The 24,286-nt window shown below is 27.8% G+C and overlaps 1 protein-coding gene across 1 annotated transcript in view; it reads left to right on the top strand.

Annotated features, from left to right (window-relative positions):
• Positions 1-24,286, top strand: part of LOC133614008 (sodium-driven chloride bicarbonate exchanger-like) — a 154,956-nt gene that overhangs the window by 93,796 nt on the left and 36,874 nt on the right. Inside the window, exons 17-20 of the mRNA XM_061971937.2 lie at positions 6,662-6,808; positions 8,736-8,833; positions 9,006-9,180; positions 23,163-23,296. Of these exons, the coding sequence (XP_061827921.1) occupies positions 6,662-6,808; positions 8,736-8,833; positions 9,006-9,180; positions 23,163-23,296 (554 nt within the window). The remainder of the gene's footprint in view (positions 1-6,661; positions 6,809-8,735; positions 8,834-9,005; positions 9,181-23,162; positions 23,297-24,286) is intronic.

Below are 24,286 nucleotides of genomic sequence, written 5' to 3'. Positions count from 1 at the left end.
GTCATGTTTCAATAGTCATGTTTCAATGGTCATGTTTCAATAGTCATATCTCAATAGTCATATTTCAATAGTCATATTTTAGTACTCATATTTTTATAGTCGTATCTCAATAGTCGTAGCTCAATAGTCATGTTTCAATAGTCATGTTTCAATAGTCATGTTTCAATAGTCATGTTTCAATAGTCATATTTTAGTAATCATATTTTTATAGTCGTATCTCAATAGTCGTAGCTCAATAGTCATGTTTCAATAGTCATGTTTCAATAGTCATGTTTCAATGGTCATGTTTCAATAGTCATATCTCAATAGTCATATTTCAATAGTCATATTTCAATAGTCATATTTTAGTAATCATATTTTTATAGTCGTATCTTAATAGTCGTAGCTCAATAGTCATGTTTCAATAGTCATGTTTCAATAGTCATATTTTAGTAATCATATTTTTATAGTCGTATCTCAATAGTCGTAGCTCAATAGTCATGTTTCAATAGTCATGTTTCAATGGTCATGTTTCAATAGTCATATCTCAATAGTCATATTTCAATAGTCATATTTTAGTACTCATATTTTTATAGTCGTATCTCAATAGTCGTAGCTCAATAGTCATGTTTCAATAGTCATGTTTCAATGGTCATGTTTCAATAGTCATATCTCAATAGTCATATTTCAATAGTCATATTTCAATAGTCATGTTTTAGTACTCATATTTTTATAGTCGTATCTCAATAGTTGTAGCTCAATAGTCATGTTTCAATAGTCATGTTTCAATAGTCATATTTTAGTAATCATATTTTTATAGTCGTAGCTCAATAGTCGTGTTTCAATAGTCGTGTTTCAATAGTCATGTTTCAATAGTCATGTTTCAATAGTCATATCTCAATAGTCATATTTCAATAGTCATATTTCAAAAGTCATATTTTAGTACTCATATTTTTATAGTCTTATTTCAATAGTCGTAGCTCAATAGTCATGTTTCAATAGTCATGTTTCAATAGTCATGTTTCAATAGTCATATTTTAGTAATCATATTTTTATAGTCGTATCTCAATAGTCGTAGCTCAAAAGTCATGTTTCAATAGTCATGTTTCAATGGTCATGTTTCAATAGTCATATCTCAATAGTCATATTTCAATAGTCATATTTCAATAGTCATATTTTAGTACTCATATTTTTATAGTCGTATCTCAATAGTTGTAGCTCAATAGTCATGTTTCAATAGTCATGTTTCAATAGTCATGTTTCAATAGTCATATCTCAATAGTCATATTTCAATAGTCATATTTCAATAGTCATATTTTAGTACTCATATTTTTATAGTCGTATCTCAATAGTCGTAGCTCAATAGTCATGTTTCAATAGTCATGTTTCAATAGTCATATTTTAGTAATCATATTTTTATAGTCGTATCTCAATAGTCATAGCTCAAAAGTCATGTTTCAATAGTCATGTTTCAATGGTCATGTTTCAATAGTCATATCTCAATAGTCATATTTCAATAGTCATATTTTAGTACTCATATTTTTATAGTCGTATCTCAATAGTCGTAGCTCAATAGTCATGTTTCAATAGTCATGTTTCAATAGTCATGTTTCAATAGTCATATTTTAGTAATCATATTTTTATAGTCGTAGCTCAATAGTCGTGTTTCAATAGTCGTGTTTCAATAGTCATGTTTCAATAGTCATATTTCAATAGTCATATTTCAATAGTCATATTTTATTACTCATATTTTTATAGTCGTATCTCAATAGTCGTAGCTCAATAGTCATGTTTCAATAGTCATGTTTCAATAGTCATGTTTCAATAGTCATATTTCAATAGTCATATTGTTATAGTCGTATCTCAATAGTCGTAGCTCAATAGTCATGTTTCAATAGTCATGTTTCAATGGTCATGTTTCAATAGTCATATTTCAATAGTCATATTTCAATAGTGATGTTTCAATAGTCATGTTTCAATAGTCATATTTCAATGGTCATGTTTCAATAGTCATTTTTCAATAGTCATATTTTAGTAAACATATTTTTATAGTCGTATCTCAATAGTCGTAGCTCAATAGTCATGTTTCAATAGTCATGTTTCAATGGTCATGTTTCAATAGTCATATTTCAATAGTCATATTTCAATAGTCATGTTTCAATAGTCATGTTTCAATAGTCATGTTTCAATAGTCATATTTCAATAGTCATATTTCAATAGTCATATTTTAGTAATCATATTTTTATAGTCGTATCTCAATAGTCGTAGCTCAATAGTCATGTTTCAATAGTCATGTTTCAATGGTCATGTTTCAATAGTCATATTTCAATAGTCATATTTCAATAGTCATGTTTCAATAGTCATGTTTCAATAGTCATCTTTCAATAGTCATATTTTAGTACTCATATTTTTATAGTCGTATCTCAATAGTCGTAGCTCAATAGTCATGTTTCAATAGTCATGTTTCAATAGTCATATTTCAATAGTCATATTTCAGTAGTCATGTTTCATATTTAAAAGATGTATATGTTTGACAGTAAAACTGCATTAGTGTCAGAATATCGGGTTGTTTTTTAAAGTAATTTAAACATTTGCAGGCAAGTGCGATTAGTCACGATTAATCACGTTGCAAAAGTGTAATTCATCTGATTACAAAACAATTGTATGACATCACTATTTAAGATGCATTTCATTCTGTATTCTGTTTCCTACTAAAACGGGGGTGTCCTAACTTTTTCCCAGCGAGGCCCCTATACAGAGAAGTTGAAGGACGCAGGGGCCACTTTGATGCATTTTGGACATTAAAGACTAAACTACTACAATGCAGGTCATGTGATATATATTTTGAACTATCGGGACAAAACAATCACGTCTCAATTTCGAGTTATATTAGTCTCGTGTAAAGCCTCATCTAAACCCCAATTGATAATGTTGTTATTCCATCAACTAGTCTCCCTTCTGATATTTTAGCCTTCATAGTGCGCCACATATTTTCAATGTCTGGACGACAAGCAGGCCAGTCTAGTACCCGCACTCTTTTACTACGAAGCCACGCTGTTGTATCACGTGGCTTGGCATTGTCTTGCTGAAATAAGCAGGGGCGTCCATGATAACGTTGCTTGGATGGCAACATACGTTGCTCCAAAACCTGTATGTACCTTTCAGCATTAATGGTGCTTTCATAGATGTGTAAGTTACCCATGTCTTGGCCACTAATACACCCCCATACCATCACACATGCTGCCTTTTACACTTTCACCCTAGAACAATCCGGATGGTTCTTTTCCTCTTTGTTCCGGAGGACACGACGTCCACAGTTTCGAAAAACAATTTGGAAATGTGGACTCGTCAGACCACAGAACACTTTTCCACTTTGCATCAGTCCATCTTAGATGAGCTCGGGCCCAGCAAAGCCGACGGCGTTTCTGGGTGTTGTTGATAAATGGCTTTTGCTTTGCATGGTGGAGTTTTAACTTGCACTTACAGAAGTAGCGACCAACTGTAGTTACTGACAGTGGGTTTCTGAAGTGTTCCTGAGCCCATGTGGTGATATCCTTTACACACCGATGTCGCTTTTTTTGATGCAGTACCACCTGAAGGATCGAAGGTCACGGGCATTCAATGTTGGTTTTCAGCTTTGCCGCTTAGTGCCCAAGACATGGGTAACTTACACATCTGTGAAGGCACCATTGATGCTGAAAGGTACATACAGCTTTTGGAGCAACATATGTTGCCATCCAAGCAACGTTACCATGGACGCCCCTGCTTATTTCAGCAAGACAATGCCAAGCCACGTGTTACAACGGTGTGGCTTCGTAGTAAAAGAGTGCGGGTACTAGACTGGCCTGTCTGTAGTCCACGTGGTGATATCCTTTACACACTGATGTCAAAGGTGCGTAATATCATGGCATACGTGTCGTGATTTCTCCAGATTCTCTGAACCTTTTGATGATATTACGGAGCGTAGATGGTGAAATCCCTAAATTCCTTGCAATAGCTAGTTGAGAAATGTTGTCCTTAAACAATTCGCTCAGGCATCTGTTGACAAAGTGGTGACCCTCGCCCCGTCCTTGTTTGTGAATGAAGCTGCTTTTTTACCCAATCATGGCACCCACCTGTTCCCAATTAGCCTGTTCACCTGTGGGATGTTCCGAATAAGTCTTTGATGAGCATTCCTCCACTTTCTCAGTCTTTTTTGCCACTTGTGCCAGCTTTTTCGGAACACGTTGCAGGCATCAAATTCCAAATGAGCTAATATTTGCAAAAAAATAACAACATTTTCCAGTTTGAACGTTAAATATCTTGTCTTTGCAGTCCATTCAATTGAATATAAGTTGAAAAGGATTTGTTGTGTTCTCTTTTTATTTACCATTTACACAACGTGACAACTTCACCTTGTTTTAGGGTATGTATAACTGATGTATGCAGTTGAGAGACGTTTCATGAGAGAAGAGTGCGTGAGTGTCTTTGAGTGGAGGGATTATAACCTGTTTGAGCCCACTGCAACAAGCCAGCTATTTTGACTACCACATCCACCCAGTGTTGTATAATTGCAACAATTATATAACAAGCTCTAAATGAAATTTGATGCATCTGTTCCACAATAACTACTTATGCACATGCTCTAGACATTGTAATAACAACCAAAGAACATATAAAAGACATTTTACTTACTTGTTCTGATTGTGAATCTACCAGTCTACCTGTTCTGACTGTGAATCTGCCTGTTCTGACTTTGATTATACTTGTTCTGACTGTGAATCGACCTGTTCTGATTGTGAAAATACCTGTTCTGATTGTGAATCTACTTATTCTGACTGTGAATAAATCTGTTCTGACTGTGAATCTACTTTTTCTAACTGAATATATCTGTTCTGACTGTGTATCTAACTGTTCTGGCTGTGAATGTACTAGTTCTGACTGTGAGTTTACTTGTTTTGACTGTGAATTTACCAGTTCCGACAGTGAATCTACTTGTTCTTATTGTGAACATACTTGTTCTTATTGTGAATATACTTGTTCTGACTGTGAATATACGTGTTCTGACTGTGTATCTACCTGTTCTGACTGTTAATCTACTTGTTCTGATTGTGAATCTACCAGTCTACCTGTTCTGACTGTGAATCTGCCTGTTCTGACTTTGATTATACTTGTTCTGACTGTGAATCTACCTGTTCTGATTGTGAAAATACCTGTTCTGATTGTGAATCTACTTATTCTGACTGTGAATAAATCTGTTCTGACTTTGAATCTACTTTTTCTGACTGAATATATCTGTTCTGACTGTGTATCTAACTGTTCTGACTGTGAATGTACTAGTTCTGACTGTGAGTTTACTTGTTTTGACTGTGAATTTACCAGTTCTGACAGTGAATCTACTTGTTCTTATTGTGAACATACTTGTTCTTATTGTGAATCTACTTGTTCTGACTGTGAATCTATGTGTTCTGACTGTGTATCTACCTGTTCTGACTGTGAATCTACTTGTTCTGATTGTGAATCTACCAGTCTACCTGTTCTGACTGTGAATCTGCCTGTTCTGACTTTGATTATACTTGTTCTGACTGTGAATCGACCTGTTCTGATTGTGAAAATACCTGTTCTGATTGTGAATCTACTTATTCTGACTGTGAATAAATATGTTCTGACTGTGGATCTACTTTTTCTGACTGAATATATCTGTTCTGACTGTGTATCTAACTGTTCTGACTGTGAATGTACTAGTTCTGACTGTGAGTTTACTTGTTTTGACTGTGAATTTACCAGTTCCGACAGTGAATCTAATTGTTCTTATTGTGAACATACTTGTTCTTATAGTGAATATACTTGTTCTGACTGTGAATATACGTGTTCTGACTGTGTATCTACCTGTTCTGACTGTGAATCTACTTTTTCTGATTGTGAATCTGCCAGTCTACCTGTTCTGACTGTGAATCTGCCTGTTCTGACTTTGATTATACTTGTTCTGACTGTGAATCTACCTGTTCTGATTGTGAAAATACCTGTTCTGATTGTGAATCTACTTATTCTGACTGTGAATAAATCTGTTCTGACTGTGAATCTACTTGTTCTGACTGAATATATCTGTTCTGACTGTGTATCTAACTGTTCTGACTGTGAATGCACTAATTCTGACTGTGAGTTTACTTGTTTTGACTGAATTTACCAGTTCCGACAGTGAATCTACTTGTTCTTATTGTGAACATACTTGTTCTTATTGTGAATCTACTTGTTCTGACTGTGAATCTACGTGTTCTGACTGTGTATCTACCCGTTCTGACTGTGAATCTACTTGTTCTGATTGTGAATCTGCCTGTTCTGACTTTGATTATACTTATTCTGACTGTGAATCTACCTGTTCTGACTGTGAATACATCTGTTCTGAATCTGATGAATTCAGTCCAATGAAACAAATAGATGTTGTTGAAGGAAACCTTGAGAGGTTGTGTGAGTTCACGGCCAGAAGGTGTGACTTATAAACAAATGTTGTAATTTTACAACTCTGGGTGTTACAGGGTTAAAAGGCGGGGCTAATGCCAAGTGAAGCGTGCTCATTGGCCGTTTGGTTGTCTGCGGACTGGAAGGAGAAGAGTTATTAATGACTGCAGGCGTTATTGCAAAAACTGCATGTACGATGTTTAAATATGGAACTAAACTACCGTCCTGGAATTTTTCTCTCCAGGTGTTCCATGACGTGGCCTATAAAGCCAAGGACCGGAATGATCTGATCGCCGGGATTGACGAATTCCTGGACCAGGTCACGGTCCTGCCACCAGGAGAGTGGGATCCCTCCATTAGAATAGAACCACCCAAGAATGTTCCTTCCCAGGTCAGTCACAAGCATTGCTCTTATTACACTAAATACTGGATGGGAGTAAGCTCAGTTCAGGAGGGGAAGAGAGCACATGACAGTTTAGACAATGGTGCTCTGTTAACTGGAATGAAGAAGCTGACACTTTGGAATTGAGCGATAAAAGAGAAGAGAAATACTTTCCCACTGAGTCATGCAGACGAGGTCAGAATGTGTTTATAATACTACAGTTTTATACAAATGTACATAAATGTTTCCATTACATGTGACTTTGAGGAAAGGGATTTGATCCAAGAGGAGACTGAGGGCAGCAAGACCATGGACTTAGGCGCTACACCAGGCTAGGAGAGTAACTATTTCTATTAATAATAATAATAATAATAATAATAATAATAATGGATTCGATTTATAAAGCGCTTTTCTAGCCACTTGTTGTCACATATTACGACCAATCAAGTCAACCAATGAGTGACCAGCAGTAGTTTAAGAAGACTCCTGATATTTTCTACTTGTTCTAACTGTGAATCTACCGGTTCTGACTGTGAATCTACCTGTTCTGATTGTGTATCTACTTGTTCTGACTGTGTATCTACTTGTTCTGACTGTGAATCTACTTGTTCTGACTGTGAATCTACTTGTTCAGATTGTGTATCTACTTGTTCTGACTGTGAATCTACTCATTCTGACTATGAATATACTTGTTCTGATTGTGAATCTGCTTGTTCTGACTGTGAATACGCTTGTTCTGATTGTGAATATACTTGTTCTTATTGTGAATATACTTGTTCTTATTGTGAATATACTTGTTCTGACTGTGAATATATGTGTTCTGACTGTGTATCTACCTGTTCTGACTGTGAATCTGCCTGTTCTGACTTTGATTATACCTGTTCTGACTGTGAAGATACCTGTTCTGAATGTGAATCTACTTATTCTGACTGTGAATGCATCTGTTCTGACTGTGAATATACTTGTTCTGACTGAATATATCTGTTCTGACTATGTAACTAACTGTTCTGACTGTGAATGTACTTGTTCTGACTGTGAATCTGCCTGTTCTGACGGTGTATCTATTTGTTCTGACTGCGAATCTACCTGTTCTGACTGTGAATCTACTTGTACTGACTGTGAATTGACCTGTTCTGACTGTGAATCTACTTGTTCTGACTGTAAAATAATACCTGTTCGGACTGTGAATTTGCCTGTTTTGACTCTGAATGTACTTGTTCTGACTGTGAATCTACTTGTTTTGACTATGATTCTACCTGTTCTGACTCCGAATCTACTTGTTCTGACTGGGAAATCTGCCTGTTTTGACTCTGAATGTACTTGTTCTGACTGTGAATTGATTTGCTCTGACTGTGAATCTGCTTGTTCTGACTGTAAAACAATACCTGTTCTGACTGTGAATCTGCCTGTTTTGACTCTGAACGTACTTGTTCTGACTGTGAATCTTCTTATTTTGACTATGATTCTACTTGTTCTGACTGTGAATATACTTGTTCTGATTGTGAATATGCCTGTTCTGACTTTGTTATACTTGTTCTGACTGTGAATATATATGTTCTGACTGTGAATATCTGTTCCGACTGTGAATATACCAGTTCTGACTGTGAATATACCTGTTCTGACTGTGAATATACTTTTTCGACTGTTAATCTACTTATTTTGACTGTGAATTTACTTATTCTGACTGTGAATCTACCTGTTCTTACTGTGAATCTAATTGTTCTGACTGAATATATCTGTTCTGACTGCGTATCTAACTGTTCTGACTGTGAATCTACCTGTTCTGACTGTGAATCTACCTGTTCTGACTGTGAATATACTTATTCTGACTGTGAATCTACCTGTTCTGACTGTGAATTTACTTATTCTGACTGTGAATCTACCTGTTCTGACTGTGAATCTACTTGTTCTGACTGTGGATGTGTTTGTGTACCAGGAGAAGAGAAAGAAAAACCCTGTACTGAATGAGTCGAGTGAGGGTGATGAAGAGGACCATGGAGGCCATGGAGGTCCTGAGCTGCAGAGAACTGGGAGGTAAGTCGGTCAGTATTTATTACATCCAACCATCTTTTCATCATGTGTCAACATTTCAAGGCATGAACATCAGTGTGTATATTTCAAAGCATGAACATCAGTGTGTATATTTCAAGGCATGAACATCCGTGTGTATATTTCAAGGCATGAACATCAGTGTGTATATTTGCAGGTGGTTTGGCGGTCTGATTCTGGACATCAAGCGTAAAGCTCCACACTACGTGTCAGACTACACGGATGCATTTAGTCTGCAGTGTGTGGCCTCCTTCCTCTTCCTCTACTGTGCCTGCATGTCCCCTGTCATCACCTTCGGAGGACTTCTGGGAGAGGCAACAGAAGGACGCATAGTAAGGCAACTTTTATTTCACATTATTCATAGTAAAGCAACTTTTATTTCATATTATGCACAGTAAGGCAACTTTCATATTATTCATAGTAAAGCAACTTTTATTTCATATTATTCATAGTAAAGCAACTTTTATTTCACATTATTTATAGTAAAGCAACTTTTATTTTTATATTATTCATAGTAAAGCAACTTTTATTTTTATATTATTCATAGTAAAGCAGCTTATATTTCATATTATTCATAAGCAATTTGTTTTCATATTGTTCATAGTAAAGCAACTTGTATTCACATATTATTCATAGTAAATATTGTTCATAGTAGAGCAACTTTTATTTTTATATTATTCATAGTAAAGCAACTTTTATTTAATATTGTTCATAGTAAAGCAAATTTTAATGAATATTGTTCATAATAAAGCAACTTTTATTTAATATTCATTGTAAAGAAACTATTATTTGATATTGTTTATAGTAAAGCAACTTTTAATTAATAATATTTATAGTAAAGCAACTTTTATTTCATATTATTCATAGTAAAGCAACTTTTATTTAATAATGTTCATAGTAAAGCAACTGTTATGTATTATTATTCATAGTAAAGCAACTTTTATTTTATATTGTTCATAGTAAAGCAACTTTTATAAACATCCCATCAGCCAGTGAGAGCAGACATAGTACAGTAAGTGACTGTTTTATTATGTTCTTATATTTTGTTTAGCACTGCTATATGATGCTTAGTGTTTGTAAAGCAACTTTTATTTCATATTATTCATAATAAAGCAATTTTATTTCATATTGTTCATAGTAAAGCAACATTTATTCACATATTATTCATAGTGAAGCAACTTTTATTTAATATTGTTCATAGTAAAGCAACTTTCATTTTTATATTATTCATAGTAAAGCAACTTTTATTTAATATTGTTCATAGTAAAGCACATTTTAATTAATATTGTTCATAATAAAGCAACTTTTATTTAATATTATTCATTGTAAAGAAACTATTATTTGATATTGTTTATAGTAAAGCAACTTTTAATTAATAATATTTATAGTAAAGCAACTTTTATTTCATATTATTCATAGTAAAGCAACTTTTATTTCATATTATTCATAGTAAAGCAACTTTTATTTCGTATTATTCATAATAAAGCAATTTTATTTCATATTGTTCATAGTAAAGCAACTTTTATTCACATATTATTCATAGTAAAGCAACTTTTATTTTATATTATTCATAGTAAAGCAACTTTTATTTCATATTGTTCATAGTAAAGCAACTTTTATTCACATAGTATTCATAGTAAAGCAACTTTTATTTTTATATTATTCATAGTAAAGCAACTTTTATTTCATATTATTCATAGTAAAGCAACCTTTCTTTCATATTATTCATAGTAAGGCAACTTTCATATTATTCATAGTAAAACAACTTTTATTTCATATTATTCATAGTAAAGAAATGTTTATTTCACATTATTTATAGTAAAGCAACTTGTATTTGTATATTGTTCATAGTAAAGCAACTTTTATTCACATATTATTCATAGTGAAGCAACTTTTATTTAATATTGTTCATAGTAAAGCAACTTTTATTTGTATATAATTCATAGTAAAGCAACTTTTATTTTTATATTATTCATAGTAAAGCAACTTTTATTTCATATTATTCATAGTAAAGCAACCTTTCTTTCATATTATTCATAGTAAGGCAACTTTCATATTATTCATAGTAAAGAAATGTTTATTTCACATATTTATAGTAAAGCAACTTTTATTTGTATATTGTTCATTGTAAAGCAACTTTTATTCACATATTATTCATAGTGAAGCAACTTTTATTTAATATTGTTCATAGTAAAGCAACTTTTATTTGTATATAATTCATAGTAAAGCAACTTTTAATAGTGTTCATAGTAAAGCAAATTTTAATTAATATTGTTCATAATAAAGCAACTTGTATTTAATATTATTCATTGTAAAGCAACTATTATTTGATATTGTTTATAGTAAAGCAACTTTTAATTAATAATATTTATAGTAAAGCAACTTTTATTTCATATTATTCATAGTAAAGCAACTTTTATTTCATATTATTCATAATAAGGCAACTTTCATATTATTCATAGTAAAGCAACTTTTATTTCGTATTATTCATAATAAAGCAATTTTATTTCATATTGTTCATAGTAAAGCAACTTTTATTTAATATTGTTCATAGTAAAGCAAATTTTAATTAATATTGTTCATATTAAAGCAACTTTTATTTAATATTAGTCATTGTAAAGAAACTATTATTTGATATTGTTTATAGTAAAGCAACTTTTATTTAATATTATTCATAGTAAAGCAACTTTTATTTCATATTATTCATAGTAGGGCAACTTTCATATTATTCATAGTAAAGCAACTTTTATTTCATATTATTCATAGTAAAGCAACTTTTATTTCGTATTATTCATAATAAAGCAACTTTTATTTTTATATTATTCATAGTAAAGCAACTTTTATTTCATATTATTCATAGTAAAGCAACCTTTCTTTCATATTATTCATAGTAAGGCAACTTTCATATTATTCATAGTAAAACAACTTTTATTTCATAGTATTCATAGTAAAGAAATGTTTATTTCACATTATTTATAGTAAAGCAACTTTTATTTGTATATTGTTCATAGTAAAGCAACTTTTATTCACATATTATTCATAGTGAAGCAACTTTTATTTAATATTGTTCATAGTAAAGCAACTTTTATTTGTATATAATTCATAGTAAAGCAACTTTTATTTTTATATTATTCATAGTAAAGCAACTTTTAATAGTGTTCATAGTAAAGCAAATTTTAATTAATATTGTTCATAATAAAGCAACTTTTATTTAATATTATTCATTGTAAAGCAACTATTATTTGATATTGTTTATAGTAAAGCAACTTTTAATTAATAATATTTATAGTAAAGCAACATTTATTTCATATTATTCATAGTAAAGCAACTTTTATTTAATAATGTTCATAGTAAAGCAACTGTTATGTATTATTATTCATAGTAAAGCAACTTGTATTTTATATTGTTCATAGTAAAACAACTTTTATAAACATCCCATCAGCCAGTGAGAGCAGACATAGTACAGTAAGTGACTGTTTTATTATGTTCTTATATTTTGTTTAGCACTGCTATATGATGCTTAGTGTTTGTAAAGCAACTTTTATTTCGTATTATTCATAATAAAGCAATTTTATTTCATATTGTTCATAGTAAAGCAACTTTTATTCACATATTATTCATAGTAAAGCAACTTTTATTTAATATTGTTCATAGTAAAACAACTTTTATTTTTATATTATTCATAGTAAAGCAACTTTTATTTAATATTGTTCATAGTAAAGCACATTTTAATTAATATTGTTCATAATAAAGCAACTTTTATTTAATATTATTCATTGTAAAGCAACTATTATTTGATATTGTTTATAGTAAAGCAACTTTTAATTAATAATAGTTATAGTAAAGCAACTTTTATTTCATATTATTCATAGTAAAGCAACTGTTATTTTATATTATTCATAGTAAGGCAACTTTCATATTATTCATAGTAAAGCAACTTTTATTTCATATTATTCATAGTAAAGCAACTTTTATTTCGTATTATTCATAAAGCAATTTTATTTCATATTGATCGTAGTAAAGCAACTTTTATTCACATATTATTCATAGTAAAGCAACTTTTATTTTTATATTATTCATAGTAAAGCAACTTTTATTTAATATTATTCATAGTAAAGAAATGTTTATTTCACATTATTTATAGTAAAGCAACTTTTATTTGTATATTGTTCATAGTAAAGCAACTTTTATTCACATATTATTCATAGTGAAGCGACTTTTATTTAATATTGTTCATAGTAAAGCAACTTTTATTTGTATATAATTCATAGAAAAGCAACTTTTATTTTTATATTATTCATAGTAAAGCAACTTTTAATAGTGTTCATAGTAAAGCAACTTTTATTTAATATTATTCATTGTAAAGAAACTATTATTTCATATTGTTTATAATAAATCAACTTTGAATTAATCATATTTATAGTAAAGCAACTTTTATTTCATATTATTCATAGTAAGGCAACGTTCATATTATTCATAGTAAAGCAACTTTTATTTCGTATTATTCATAATAAAGCAATTTTATTTCATATTGTTCATAGTAAAGCAACTTTTATTCACATATTATTCATAGTAAAGCAACTTTTATTTAATATTGTTCATAGTAAAGCAACTTTCATTTTTATATTATTCATAGTAAAGCAACCTTTCTTTCATATTATTCATAGTAAGGCAACTTTCATATTATTCATAGTAAAACAACTTTTATTTCATATTATTCATAGTAAAGCAGCGTTTATTTCACATTATTTATAGTAAAGCAACTTTTATTTGTATATTGTTCATAGTAAAGCAACTTTTATTCACATATTATTCATAGTGAAGCAACTTTTATTTAATATTGTTCATAGTAAAGCAACTTTTATTTGTATATAATTCATAGTAAAGCAACTTTTATTTTTATATTATTCATAGTAAAGCAACTTTTAATAGTGTTCATAGTAAAGCAAATTTTAATTAATATTGTTCATAATAAAGCAACTTTTATTTCATATTATTCATAGTAAAGCAACTTTTATTTCATATTATTCATAGTAAAACAACTTTTATTTCATATTATTCATAGTAAAGCAACTTTTATTTCACATTATTTATAGTAAAGCAACTTTTATTTTTATATTATTCATAGTAAAGCAACTTTTATTTTTATATTATTCATAGTAAAGCAACTTTTATTTCATATTATTCATAGTAAAGCAACTTATATTTCATATTATTCATAAGCAATTTTTTTTCATATTGTTCATAGTAAAGCAACTTTTATTCACATATTATTCATAGTAAAACAACTTTTATTTAATATTGTTCATAGTAGAGCAACTTTTATTTTTATATTATTCATAGTAAAGCAACTTTTATTTAATATTGTTCATAGTAAAGCAAATTTTAATGAATATTGTTCATAATAAAGCAACTTTTATTTAATATTATTCATTGTAAAGAAACTATTATTTGATATTGTTTATAGTAAAGCAACTTTTAATTAATAATATTTATAGTAAAGCAACTTTTATTTCATATTATTCATAGTAAAGCAACTTTTATTTCATATTATTCATAGTAAAGCAACTTTTATTTCGTATTATTCATAATAAAGCAATTTTATTTCATATTGTTCATAGTAAAGCAACTTTTATTCACATATTATTCATAGTAAAGCAACTTTTATTTTATATTATTCATAGTAAAGCAACTTTTATTTCATATTGTTCATAGTAAAGCAACTTTTATTCACATAGTATTCATAGTAAAGCAACTTTTATTTTTATATTATTCATAGTAAAGCAACTTTTATTTCATATTATTCATAGTAAAGCAACCTTTCTTTCATATTATTCATAGTAAGGCAACTTTCATATTATTCATAGTAAAACAACTTTTATTTCATATTATTCATAGTAAAAAATGTTTATTTCACATTATTTATAGTAAAGCAACTTGTATTTGTATATTGTTCATAGTAAAGCAACTTTTATTCACATATTATTCATAGTGAAGCAACTTTTATTTAATATTGTTCATAGTAAAGCAACTTTTATTTGTATATAATTCATAGTAAAGCAACTTTTATTTTTATATTATTCATAGTAAAGCAACTTTTATTTCATATTATTCATAGTAAAGCAACCTTTCTTTCATATTATTCATAGTAAGGCAACTTTCATATTATTCATAGTAAAGAAATGTTTATTTCACATATTTATAGTAAAGCAACTTTTATTTGTATATTGTTCATTGTAAAGCAACTTTTATTCACATATTATTCATAGTGAAGCAACTTTTATTTAATATTGTTCATAGTAAAGCAACTTTTATTTGTATATAATTCATAGTAAAGCAACTTTTATTTTTATATTATTCATAGTAAAGCAACTTTTATTTCATATTATTCATAGTAAAGCAACCTTTCTTTCATATTATTCATAGTAAGGCAACTTTCATATTATTCATAGTAAAGAAATGTTTATTTCACATATTTATAGTAAAGCAACTTTTATTTGTATATTGTTCATTGTAAATCAACTTTTATTCACATATTATTCATAGTGAAGCAACTTTTATTTAATATTGTTCATAGTAAAGCAACTTTTATTTGTATATAATTCATAGTAAAGCAACTTTTAATAGTGTTCATAGTAAAGCAAATTTTAATTAATATTGTTCATAATAAAGCAACTTGTATTTAATATTATTCATTGTAAAGCAACTATTATTTGATATTGTTTATAGTAAAGCAACTTTTAATTAATAATATTTATAGTAAAGCAACTTTTATTTCATATTATTCATAGTAAAGCAACTTTTATTTCATATTATTCATAATAAGGCAACTTTCATATTATTCATAGTAAAGCAACTTTTATTTCGTATTATTCATAATAAAGCAATTTTATTTCATATTGTTCATAGTAAAGCAACTTTTATTTAATATTGTTCATAGTAAAGCAAATTTTAATTAATATTGTTCATATTAAAGCAACTTTTATTTAATATTAGTCATTGTAAAGAAACTATTATTTGATATTGTTTATAGTAAAGCAACTTTTATTTAATATTATTCATAGTAAAGCAACTTTTATTTCATATTATTCATAGTAGGGCAACTTTCATATTATTCATAGTAAAGCAACTTTTATTTCATATTATTCATAGTAAAGCAACTTTTATTTCGTATTATTCATAATAAAGCAACTTTTATTTTTATATTATTCATAGTAAAGCAACTTTTATTTCATATTATTCATAGTAAAGCAACCTTTCTTTCATATTATTCATAGTAAGGCAACTTTCATATTATTCATAGTAAAACAACTTTTATTTCATAGTATTCATAGTAAAGAAATGTTTATTTCACATTATTTATAGTAAAGCAACTTTTATTTGTATATTGTTCATAGTAAAGCAACTTTTATTCACATATTATTCATAGTGAAGCAACTTTTATTTAATATTGTTCATAGTAAAGCAACTTTTATTTGTATATAATTCATAGTAAAGCAACTTTTATTTTTATATTATTCATAGTAAAGCAACTTTTAATAGTGTTCATAGTAAAGCAAATTTTAATTAATATTGTTCATAATAAAGCAACTTTTATTTAATATTATTCATTGTAAAGCAACTATTATTTGATATTGTTTATAGTAAAGCAACTTTTAATTAATAATATTTATAGTAAAGCAACATTTATTTCATATTATTCATAGTAAAGCAACTTTTATTTAATAATGTTCATAGTAAAGCAACTGTTATGTATTATTATTCATAGTAAAGCAACTTGTATTTTATATTGTTCATAGTAAAACAACTTTTATAAACATCCCTTCAGCCAGTGAGAGCAGACATAGTACAGTAAGTGACTGTTTTATTATGTTCTTATATTTTGTTTAGCACTGCTATATGATGCTTAGTGTTTGTAAAGCAACTTTTATTTCGTATTATTCATAATAAAGCAATTTTATTTCATATTGTTCATAGTAAAGCAACTTTTATTCACATATTATTCATAGTAAAGCAACTTTTATTTAATATTGTTCATAGTAAAACAACTTTTATTTTTATATTATTCATAGTAAAGCAACTTTTATTTAATATTGTTCATAGTAAAGCACATTTTAATTAATATTGTTCATAATAAAGCAACTTTTATTTAATATTATTCATTGTAAAGCAACTATTATTTGATATTGTTTATAGTAAAGCAACTTTTAATTAATAATAGTTATAGTAAAGCAACTTTTATTTCATATTATTCATAGTAAAGCAACTGTTATTTTATATTATTCATAGTAAGGCAACTTTCATATTATTCATAGTAAAGCAACTTTTATTTCATATTATTCATAGTAAAGCAACTTTTATTTCGTATTATTCATAAAGCAATTTTATTTCATATTGATCGTAGTAAAGCAACTTTTATTCACATATTATTCATAGTAAAGCAACTTTTATTTTTATATTATTCATAGTAAAGCAACTTTTATTTAATATTATTCATAGTAAAGAAATTTTTATTTCACATTATTTATAGTAAAGCAACTTTTATTTGTATATTGTTCATAGTAAAGCAACTTTTATTCACATATTATTCATAGTGAAGCGACTTTTATTTAATATTGTTCATAGTAAAGCAACTTTTATTTGTATATAATTCATAGAAAAGCAACTTTTATTTTTATATTATTCATAGTAAAGCAACTTTTAATAGTGTTCATAGTAAAGCAACTTTTATTTAATATTATTCATTGTAAAGAAACTATTATTTCATATTGTTTATAATAAATCAACTTTGAATTAATCATATTTATAGTAAAGCAACTTTTATTTCATATTATTCATAGTAAGGCAACGTTCATATTATTCATAGTAAAGCAACTTTTATTTCGTATTATTCATAATAAAGCAATTTTATTTCATATTGTTCATAGTAAAGCAACTTTTATTCACATATTATTCATAGTAAAGCAACTTTTATTTAATATTGTTCATAGTAAAGCAACTTTCATTTTTATATTATTCATAGTAAAGCAACCTTTCTTTCATATTATTCATAGTAAGGCAACTTTCATATTATTCATAGTAAAACAACTTTTATTTCATATTATTCATAGTAAAGCAGCGTTTATTTCACATTATTTATAGTAAAGCAACTTTTATTTGTATATTGTTCATAGTAAAGCAACTTTTATTCACATATTATTCATAGTGAAGCAACTTTTATTTAATATTGTTCATAGTAAAGCAACTTTTATTTGTATATAATTCATAGTAAAGCAACTTTTATTTTTATATTATTCATAGTAAAGCAACTTTTAATAGTGTTCATAGTAAAGCAAATTTTAATTAATATTGTTCATAATAAAGCAACTTTTATTTCATATTATTCATTGTAAAGCAACTATTATTTGATATTGTTTATAGTAAAGCAACTTTTAATTAATAATATTTATAGTAAAGCAACATTTATTTCATATTATTCATAGTAAAGCAACTTTTATTTAATAATGTTCATAGTAAAGCAACTGTTATGTATTATTATTCATAGTAAAGCAACTTGTATTTTATATTGTTCATAGTAAAACAACTTTTATAAACATCCCATCAGCCAGTGAGAGCAGACATAGTACAGTAAGTGACTGTTTTATTATGTTCTTATATTTTGTTTAGCACTGCTATATGATGCTTAGTGTTTGTAAAGCAACTTTTATTTCATATTATTCATAATAAAGCAATTTTATTTCATATTGTTCATAGTAAAGCAACATTTATTCACATATTATTCATAGTAAAGCAACTTTTATTTAATATTGTTCATAGTAAAGCAACTTTTATTTTTATATTATTCATAGTAAAGCAACTTTTATTTAATATTGTTCATAGTAAAGCACATTTTAATTAATATTGTTCATAATAAAGCAACTTTTATTTAATATTATTCATTGTAAAGCAACTATTATTTGATATTGTTATAGTAAAGCAACTTTTAATTAATAATAGTTATAGTAAAGCAACTTTTATTTCATATTATTCATTGTAAAGCAACTTTTATTTTATATTATTCATAGTAAGGCAACTTTCATATTATTAATAGTAAAGCAACTTTTATTTCATATTATTCATAGTAAAGCAACTTTTATTTCGTATTATTCATAAAGCAATTTTATTTCATATTGATCGTAGTAAAGCAACTTTTATTCACATATTATTCATAGTAAAGCAACTTTTATTTTTATATTATTCATAGTAAAGCAACTTGTATTTAATATTGTTCATAGTAAAGCAAATTTTAATTAATATTGTTCATAATAAAGCAACTTGTATTTCATATTATTCATAGTAAAGCAACTTTCATATTATTCATAGTAAAGCAACTTTTATTTCGTATTATTCATAATAAAGCAATTTTATTTCATATTGATCGTAGTAAAGCAACTTTTATTCACATATTATTCATAGTAAAGCAACTTTTATTTTTATATTATTCATAGTAAAGCAACTTTTATTTAATATTGTTCATAGTAAAGCAAATTTTCATTAATATTGTTCATAATAAAACAATTTTTATTTAATATTATTCATTGTAAAGCAACTATTATTTGATATTGTTTATAGTAAAGCAACTTGTAATTAATAATATTTATAGTAAAGCAACTTTTATTTCATATTATTCATAGTAAAGCAACTTTTATTTAATAATGTTCATAGTAAAACAACTTGTAATTAATAATATTTATAGTAAAGCAACTTTTATTTAATAATGTTCATAGTAAAGCAACTTGTATGTATCATTATTCATAGTAAAGCAACTTTTATTTTATATTGTTCATAGTAAAGCAACTTTTATAAACATCCCATCAGCCAGTGAGAGCAGACATAGTACAGTAAGTGACCATTTTATTATGTTCTTATATTTTGTTTAGCACTGCTATATGATGCTTAGTGTTTGACAAAAGCTGCATCTGTTTAGCACACAGCTTCTAAAACTTGTAGATCATCCTCCTTATATTCAGGATCAAAAATACAAGTTTCTGGATCATCGTTTGTCCCAAAGTAGTCTTTGTTGTCTCTCATCAAGTCTGCCCTGATTAGTAGTCTTGTTGTTGAAGAGAAAGTGAATGTTGTGTGTGAAATTAATATGCCGCGGTATGGTTAAAATTATGGAATTATGTAAATATTACATGTTATTATGAATGTTACTAGATACTGCATATATACTTACAGCATGATCAAAATATGTAAATATTACATGTTATTATGAATGTTATTACATTACATATATACTTACAGCATGATCAAAATATGTAAATATTACATGTTATTATGAATGTTACTAGATACTACATATATACTTACAACATGATGACAATATGTAAATATTACATGTTTTTTTGAATGTTACTACATACTACGTAAATACTTACAGTATGATGAAAATATGTAAATATTACATGTTATTATGAATGTTACTAGATACTACAAATATACTAACAGCATGATCCAAATATGTAAATATTATATGTTATTATGAATGTTCTTATATTACATATATACTTACAGCTGATCAAAATATGTAAATATTACATGTTATTATGAATGTTACTAGATACTACATATATACTTACACAATGATCAAAATATGTAAATAATACATGTTATTATGAATGTTACTACATTACATATATACTTACAGCTGATCAAAATATGTTATTATGAATGTTACTACATTACATATATACTTTCAGTATGCTGAAAATATGTAAATATTACATGTTATTATGAATGTTACTACATTACATATATACTTACAACATGTTCAAAATATGTAAATGTTACATGTTGTTATGAATGCTACTACATTACATATATACTTACAGCTGATCAAAATATGTTATTATGAATGTTACTACATTACATATATACTTACAGCTGATCAAAATATGTAAATATTACATGTTATTATGAATGTTCTTACATTACATGTATACTTTCAGTATGCTGAAATTATGTAAATATTACATGTTATTATGAATGTTCTTACATTACATATATACTTTCAGTATGCTGAAAATATGTAAATATTACATGTTATTATGAATGTTACTACATTAAATATATACTTACAGAATTATCAAAATATGTAAATATTACATGTTATTATGAATGTTAATAGATACTACATACTGTATATACTTATAACATGATCAAAATATGTAAATACGACATGTTATTATGAATGTTACTACATTACATATATACTTACAGCTGATCAAAATATGTAAATATTACATGTTATTATGAATGTTACTACATTACATATAAAGTTACAGCTGATCAAAATATGTAAATATTAAATGTTATTGTGAATGTTACTACATTACATATATACTTACTGATCAAAATATGTAAATATTACATGTTGTTATGAATGTTACTACTTTACATATATACTTACAGCATGATCAAAATATGTAAACATTACATGTTATTATGAATGTTCTTACATTACATATATACTTTCAGTATGCTGAAAATATGTAAATATTACATGTTATTATGAATGTTACTACATGACATATATACTTACAGTATGATCAAAATATGTAAATATTACATGTTATTATGAATGTTACTACATTACATATATACTTACAGCAAGATGAAAATATGTAAATATTACATGTTATTACGAATGTTACTAGATACTATGTAAATACTTACAGTATGATGGAAATATGTATATATTACATGTTATTATGAATGTTATCAGATACTACATGTATACTTACAGCGTGGTCAAAATATATAAATAATACATATTATGAATGTTACTACATTACATATATACTTACAGTATGATCAAAATATGTAAATTTTACATGTTATTATGAATGTTACTACATTACATATATACTTACAGCAAGATGAAAATATGTAAATATTACATGTTATTACGAATGTTACTAAATACTATGTAAATACTTACAGTATGATGGAAATATGTATATATTACATGTTATTATGAATGTTACTAGATACTACATGTATACTTACAGCGTGGTCAAAATATATAAATAATACATATTATGAATGTTACTACATTACATATATACTTTCAGTATGATGAAAATATGTAAATATTACATGTTATTATGAATGTTACTAGATGCTACGTAAATACTTACAGCGTGTATATAAAACCTTGATGTAGGTTTTTTAAAGTGCTTTATTGGCGGAATCGAGCGACTTACATTAGCTTTATTTACGAGTTAAAATGCATACAAAAAGAAAAACACGTGTTCTTGTCTTACATAAGGATTGTAAATGATAGACAAAATACAAACAAATGTGTGACTTATGAAATGATTCATGTCAATGAATGAAATTTGTTCATTTTTTATTGTCACAATTCTATGGATATTTATAGCGGAGACCCCAAAACGGTTCCCATCATGTTCTTCTTTCCACTAAAACTCGTTCAGACCAGGCAGGGGCGTAGCTCCACATTTCGGGCCCCATACACAAAGGCCCCTCCATCCCACCCTGAAGCCAACATGGCCCCAGACTCTTGACATATGTTTACATGCACTAAATAAATACTTTATCGCACGAAAGCAGCTTTTTAAAACACAATTTATTTCAGTTTTGGACTTTTTAAAGTTGGGATCAACAAATCTAGGACATATTTAGGTAATTCATTTTATTTGTATTATTTTTTAATGTCATATTTTCCTTGACTTCAGAGAGTAAAGGCTGTTATCATCATCATAATGCTGCAATACATCCTTGTTATTATGATTAGATCAATATTAATAGTGCATCTCCTGGGAGTTAGTTCTCCACCTGTCTTTGAAGCCGAGTGACGCATCAATTTGCCACGTTGATCGAGGGTCCTTGAACTCACCACAGTTATGGGCAATGAGATGCAAAAGTGAAACTTGTACATCACTTTCTCCTATGCTGCTATAAATAGATGTATTATATTTTTACCTTCCTCATCCTCGGTCCAAAATGTCTGTGCTTTGATGGCTTTATGACGTCTGCGTTGAGTGAAATGTTGGAAGTTAGTTTTGCTGCTGAACCAACCATTTTTTTATTCTTTAATAAGCTGTTGGTGATATTAGACATTCCTGATTTGATTCCAGCAACCTTAATATTGAACTTTGACAGCTATGTTAGTTAATTAGAATGTTTATGACTTTTTTGTGAATACATTACAAATTTAATTGGCAAAAAATAGTAATCCTGTGCTCCATGGTGCATCATATTCCTCACTTTATTCCAACAATAACTCCCAATGTCTTTTCTATTTCCCTAGAGCGCAATCGAGTCACTTTTTGGAGCCTCGCTGACGGGAATAGCTTATTCCTTGTTTGCTGGACAGCCGCTCACCATTCTGGGCAGCACCGGCCCGGTGCTGGTTTTTGAAAAGATACTATTCAAATTCTGCAAGTAGGTTTTCAATTTTCTCACATTTCACCTCAGTCAACACTAGTGATGGGTCAATCGGTGCAAGCGAGCATGAAGTCGCTTTTGTCACCATCATTCATCCAAATAGAACCAAGAAAAAAATAGCAATAAAAATAATAAAAAATTAATCGGACCAATAAAAAAAAAAAATCAATAACCAAATAAATGAAATTGTGAAAATGATAATAATAAAAAAAAATTAACAAACAATTACTAAATTCTAAATGAATATTAAATGAGTAAATTGAATCAATATAAAATAATAACACAAAAATATTATAATAAAAATAAATTGAACCAATAAAAAGATAAAAATATCAATAACCAAATAAATGAAACTGCGAAGATGATGGTAAATGGGTTATAGTTGTATAGCACTTTTCTACCTTCAAGGTACTCAAAGCGCTTTGACACTATTTCCACATTCACCCATTCACACACACATTCACACACTGATGGCCATGCAAGGCCCTAACCACCACCCATCAGGAGCAAGGGTGTAGTGTCCTGCTCAAGGACACAACGGACGTGACGAGGTTGGTAGAAGGTGGGGATTGAACCAGGAACCCTCAGGTTGCTGGCACGGTCACTCTCCCAACCGATAACAAAAAAAAATATAACAGACAAAAGCATGGAATTTAGAAAAAATAAATACATTTAAAAAAGGATATTGAACAAGTAAATGGAATTAAGAAAAAAAGGGTAATAAAAAAGTAAAAATATGAAACTACGAAAAATAATAATAAGAAAATATAACAAACAAATACATGAAATTTTAAATAAAATAAAATAAAAATGTATATTCAACAGTAAATAGAAAAAAAAACAATAATAAAAAATGAAAATTATGAAACTACAAAAAAAAAATATATATATATAATAAACAAATTCATGGAATTTCAAAAACAAATCATTAAAAATGAATATTGAACAAGTAAATGTAATCAAGGAAAAAAAGGATAATAAAACATG

Source organism: Nerophis lumbriciformis, linkage group LG13 (genome assembly GCF_033978685.3).
Source record: "Nerophis lumbriciformis linkage group LG13, RoL_Nlum_v2.1, whole genome shotgun sequence".
NCBI lineage: Eukaryota > Metazoa > Chordata > Actinopteri > Syngnathiformes > Syngnathidae > Nerophis > Nerophis lumbriciformis.
This window is presented reverse-complemented; position numbering and strand designations above follow the sequence as displayed.